Source organism: Ranitomeya imitator, chromosome 10, assembly GCF_032444005.1.
Source record: "Ranitomeya imitator isolate aRanImi1 chromosome 10, aRanImi1.pri, whole genome shotgun sequence".
Lineage (NCBI taxonomy): Eukaryota > Metazoa > Chordata > Amphibia > Anura > Dendrobatidae > Ranitomeya > Ranitomeya imitator.
In genome coordinates, this window is record NC_091291.1 from 107,651,984 (window position 1) to 107,657,983 (window position 6,000).

General features: G+C 50.0%; 1 protein-coding gene across 1 annotated transcript; it reads left to right on the forward strand.

Annotated features, from left to right (window-relative positions):
- Positions 1-236: 236 nt before the first annotated feature.
- On the forward strand, positions 237-5,725 carry PARK7 (Parkinsonism associated deglycase). The gene is made up of 6 exons (XM_069740726.1): positions 237-395; positions 703-804; positions 3,798-3,857; positions 3,951-4,020; positions 5,099-5,185; positions 5,340-5,725. Exons 1-6 carry the CDS (start codon positions 306-308, stop codon positions 5,498-5,500), a joined length of 570 nt encoding a protein of 189 aa, XP_069596827.1. The 5' UTR covers positions 237-305; the 3' UTR covers positions 5,501-5,725.
- The last annotated feature ends 275 nt before the right edge of the window (positions 5,726-6,000 follow it).

The following is a 6,000-nucleotide window of genomic DNA, read 5'->3' on the forward strand; positions in this document are numbered from 1 at the left end:
ACATGTCCTGTCTTATTATTTAGATTTATCTATCCATACCTGAATATCACCGAGGAAACGCTGCTGACACACGTAGAATATTTTTTTTTTTGCCGCATACCTGAAAAGCACTGACGTCTGAACGAGGCCTGAGGTACAAGGAGCAGACGTGGAATGTGAGCAGGTGTCATAATCACACGTGAACACCAGGTGGCAGCAGTCGTCCAACTTGATTCGCGTTTTGGAAGTTTGTCCCCGGCGGCTCCCTGTAGATTGGTTATAGAGGAGGCGTGCGGCCGGGATTCTGCAGACCTTTCTCCAGCAGTATGGCCGGTAAGAGAGCGCTGGTGATCCTGGCCAAGGGGGCCGAGGAGATGGAGACGGTCATCCCCACTGATGTGATGAGGAGAGCTGGGGTGAGTACACGGGGGCAGGGGGCCGACATAAGGGGGCTCGGAGTCCACCAATCAATGCTGTCCAATGGATGCAGCCCCCTGTGGTGACAATTTAAAGGGATTCTCCTTCAAAGGTTTTTTTTTTTTTTCCCCCTTAATTTTTGCAAACTTGAGTGCGATGTCTGCACTATGGGCATCACCGTGATGGCACGGGGCTGGCACTCGCCTATGGATCACAATTATAGCCCCCCCAGTGCTGTATTGGGGGAAGGGTTGTATAAATCACTTATTTATTGGGCTTTATCTTCTTCTGTCTTGTAATGAACAGATCATCGTGACTGTCGCGGGGCTGACGGGCAAAGATCCGGTGCAGTGCAGCAGAGACGTGGTCATCTGTCCGGACACCAGCCTGGAGGAAGCCCGGACTAAGGTAATCCAGTGTACTGACCCTCTCCGAGAGCTGCACAGGCCCCTCCGCCAGGGCTTTACTGGCTTAGCTCATGGAAGTCAATGAGGCCGATCCTGCAGTACCATAGACCACCTGGGGTGGTGCTATTCATGGAAGTGAACGAGGCCGATCCTGCAGTACCATAGACCACCTGGGGTGGTGCTATTCATGGAAGTGAACGAGGCCGATCCTGCAGTACCATAGACCACGTGGGGTGGTGCTATTCATGGAAGTGAACGAGGCCGATCCTGCAGTACCATAGACCACCTGGGGTGGTGCTATTCGTGGAAGTGAACGAGGCCGATCCTGCAGTACCATAGACCACGTGGGGTGGTGCTATTCATGGAAGTGAACGAGGCCGATCCTGCAGTACCATAGACCAGAGGTCCCCAACTCCAGTCCTCAAGGCCCACCAACAGGTCATGTTTTCAGGATTTCCTTTGCATTGCACAGGTGATGCAATTATTACCTGGGCAAGACTAAGGAAATCCTGAAAACATGACCTGTTGGTGGGCCTTGAGGACTGGAGTTGGGGACCTCTGCCATAGACCACCTGGGGTGGTGCTATTCATGGAAGTGAACGAGGCCGATCCTGCAGTACCATAGACCACCTGGGGTAGTGCTATTCATGGAAGTGAACGAGGCCGATCCTGCAGTACCATAGACCACCTGGGGTGGTGCTATTCATGGAAGTGAACGAGGCCGATCCTGCAGTACCATAGACCACCTGTGGATGTGCTATCCATGGAAGTGAATTAGGCCGATCCTGCAGTACCATAGACCACCTGGGGCGGCGCTATCCATGGAAGTGAATGAGGCCGATCCTGCAGTACCATAGACCACCTGTGGATGTGCTATCCATGGAAGTGAATTAGGCCGATCCTGCAGTACCATAGACCACCTGTGGATGTGCTATCCATGGAAGTGAATTAGGCCGATCCTGCAGTACCATAGACCACCTGGGGCGGCGCTATCCATGGAAGTGAACGAGGCCGATCCTGCAGTACCATAGACCACCTGGGGTGGTGCTATTCATGGAAGTGAACGAGGCCGATCCTGCAGTACCATAGACCACCTGTGGATGTGCTATCCATGGAAGTGAATTAGGCCGATCCTGCAGTACCATAGACCACCTGTGGATGTGCTATCCATGGAAGTGAATTAGGCCGATCCTGCAGTACCATAGACCACCTGGGGCGGCGCTATCCATGGAAGTGAATGAGGCCGATCCTGCAGTATCATAGACCACCTGTGGTGACACTATCCATGGAAGTGCATGAGGCCAATCCTGCAGTACCATAGACCACCTGGGGCGGCGCTATCCATGGAAGTGAATGAACCCGATCCTGCAGTACCGTAGCCAACCTGTGGAGGTGCTATTCAAGGAAGGAACCAGCCATGTTTTTCCATTTCTAGACCTCTCCTTTACCATAGCGCACTGGCGGCTATTACTTGGCTCTGAGGCCACCAGCAACCGGCCCTTGTGGCTCGTCCAGCATGTGGCTGTAGATATTCTCCAATCCTCCATCCTCACAGGAGACATGTTCACCAATACCTGGGGCAGAGCCATGGAAGAGTAGAACGTATGGAAAACTTTCCATCCTGCCTCCTTGTGCTGCTCCCTGGTGGTTTTTAGTTTTCACTGCTGCAGCGATAACGTCTTGCTTCAACCACGAGACCACTGCAGCCAATCGTTGAAGTCAATATGAGATCACTGAAGCTAATGCTTGGCTGCGGCTGTCATGGGTCATCTTTGAGGGCTGCAGTGGTAAGAATCCCACCAATAGTGCTTCACCGCTGCAACCAATCATCCCAGCTGAGCATGTAGATTAGCTGCAGCGGTCATGTGTTGTAGATGGGACTTCTCCACTGCAGCCATGAAAGGAAGACCAATTGGAAATGGCAGAAGGGCACCTCATCTTCCGTGAGAACAAACGATCAGGCATGTTAAAATCCAACAGGCCCTACCCCCTTGTCCTTTTGGCATCTGTCTAATGAACGTGGGTCGGCCATGTCCTACAGGCTGATGTGCGGCAGATGTGAGTGATGGGTGTTGCTGCCTTTAGTATAGCTGCTCCATTAAATAGAGGGATATTAGGGAAGGTCTGCACTGTGCCCTCACCATCCACTTTGCTCAGAGCTCTAGTGCAAACTGATGAGTGGGGGCTGGACCTTTTTTTTTTTTTTTTTTCTTTAATAAAAAAAAAAGTTATATATATATATAATTTTATTTATACTTTTTTTTTTTTTTTCTCTAACATGGCTGCTCAGCCTGTAGTGCCGTGTGCTGCGCTGTTATATAACTGGTGAGGGCTGCAGCTAAAGGTCAGAATTTCTGGCGCTCCACCATCTGACATGGCTTGGACTAATTTAGGAAGACTCCTCCTGCCAATTATTCTCTGGTCTGCAATTTAACCCAGCGATTCCTGGATTTTTTTTTTTTTTTTTTAAGTTGAGAAATCTTTGCAAACTTTCCTCCTTCTTTATGCCTTTAGATGATACACTTGGCTGCCGGTTGCCTGTACCGACCCTCGCTGAGCGTCCTGTCTGCTCGTTAAGCTTCAGCTAGATTAGATTGGATAACCAATCAGAGCTCAGGTTTCACTTTGTACACCACACTGTAAAAATGAAAGCTGAGCTGTGATTGGATACAATGGGCAGTGTGATTAATGAGGCCCAATGAGTAAAGCAATAATTAGTCGTCCACTTTTAATTACATCTTCAATGCACTTGTTTAAATTTTAAAGGCAATGCTGTGGGGTCTACCTGCTGCACAGCCTGAAGGAGTGTGCCCCTCCACCCCCAGGAACCGGGAGATAGGAGTGGTGCGCTGCTGAAGACAGGCTGAGAGCATACACTCCATCACATGGTGATTGTTGGGGGTCTGCGCTAGTAATCTTCATAATAACGGGTTTGTAGCTCAGCAGGTCCAGGAAAGTATATGTATTTTTATTTATTTTTTTTTCCTCTTCCAGGGCCCCTATGATGTGGTGGTGCTCCCGGGAGGTAATCTGGGCGCTCAGAACTTGTCAGAGGTGATACGTCTTGTAGAAATATCAGTAGGCCGGTAATGACGCTGGTGGTGGTGGGTTCTCCGCACTTCATGCTCCTGTCTTATTCTCCTCCAGTCTCCTGCAGTAAAAGAGGTCTTACAAGAACAAGATGCCAAGAAGGGTCTGATCGCCGCCATATGTGCCGGTAAGGACGCTGTGTGGTGCAAATATACACAAGAGGGTCATGTGCGAAGTCTTGTCCAAGCTGGTGGTCACATAAGGGACATGGCCTCTATGAGATGAGCATTTCTACTCCTGGTTTTCTGGAAAACATCTTCATTCGTTGTGCAGATGAGCGCTCCATCCTGCTCCCTAATTACCATGACTTGCCTCCTCACCATATGTTGAGAGCTCGACTGTGCACACCGACAGTTCAGTGCAGTCTCTCCTGCCTGCTGCAGTCACCGCACTTCTGGGGCCTGAATGCTCTGTTAGATTTGACTTCTCCCTCTGCAGAATGGCCGATTGTAATTAGATGAGTCAGGGGCTTATCCACCACATGTGCGGGGGTCTGCAACCTACCGGACTCAAATAGGGAGGAGCCCAGCCCTCAGTTTGGGGCATTCTGGTTGTCACAGGGGAATCTATCAGACCTCCTTTTGTAAACAAATGAGGTCTAAGATCTGAAGCCCACCCCTAAACTAAAGGCCCCTTCACATTAAGCGACGCTGCAGCGATACCGACAACGATCCGGATCGCTGCAGCGTCGCTGTTTGGTTGCTGGAGAGCTGTCACACAGACCGCTCTCCAGCGACCAACGATCCCGAAGTCCCCGGGTAACCAGGGTAAACATCGGGTTACTAAGCGCAGGGCCGCGCTTAGTTACCCGATGTTTACCCTGGTTACCAGTGAAGACATCGCTGGATCGGTGTCACAGACGCCGATCCAGCGATGTCCACGGGAGATCCAGCGACGAAATAAAGTTCTGGACTTTCCCCAGCGACCAACGATCTCCCAGCAGGGGCCTGATCGTTGGTCGCTGTCACACATAACGATTTCCTTAACGATATCGTTGCTACGTCACAAAAAGCAACGATATCGTTAACGATATCGTTATGTGTGAAGGTACCTTAAGAGTGTGCAACCTTCGTCCTGGCAGATGTTTCCCCTATGTGTAGGAGTGTCGCCTTAGGGGGTCAGGAGGTGGCGGTAGCATTTGCACCTAAGCCCCCTTACCTACCTGGCATCCTATAGAGGGTTAATGTGTATTCTGCTCCTCACAGGTCCCACCGCGCTGCTGGCCCATGGAATAGGATTTGGAAGAAGTGTGACCACTCACCCTCTGGCTAAGGACAAGATGATGAATGGAGGTACTGTTGTGTTTTTTTTTTTTTTTTTTTTTTTTTAACCGTTAAGACCACTTGAAAGGTTGCAGTCGTTGTTCTTGGCCTTTGGCACTGATTCTTTATGCTTTCCTCGTAGTATATATTAATGGTCTTATTAGCTCTCTTGCGCCCCCTTCAGGTCACTACAAGTACTCTGACAACCGGGTGGAGCGGGACGGCCACTTCATCACCAGCCGCGGCCCTGGCACCAGCTTTGAGTTTGCCCTCTCCATAGTGGAAGCCTTGTTGGGAAAAGATGTAGCCGAGCAAGTGAAGGCCCCACTGGTTCTTAAAGATTAGGCCCATCCATCAATAAGGGGGTCAGCGTCTGGGGACGCCCCTGCGACTTGTGCCTGATCTTCCATCCGTGTGTGTCTAGATTGGCAGATCCACATAATAATCTGTGACCTCCCTAAAAACCGGTCCGCTAAATCTCAACCATCTAGAGATATTGCACTCAAACTGTAGCACTTATATCTTATGATGATCTCACCTGAAAAACCTCATTAAAAAAATTCAACAAAATTGTCTTTTTATACAACGTCAATATCTCATGGAGTTCTCTGACGAATGTGTCCGGCGTTAATAAGCTGTGCTCAGACATGCAGAATTTGACACTTGGTGTAATCATGGTTTTACATGGGACTGCCGGTAAACCCAGACTTACGGTCATCACATTGGGATGTTATAGAGGCGCAGTTATCGCTCCTGACTACAGATGAGCAGAACAATTCACAGGACCTCAGTGCAACAACTGGGTCAGTACGAGCCGGGGTCCTGTGAATACCTCCGCACGTCCC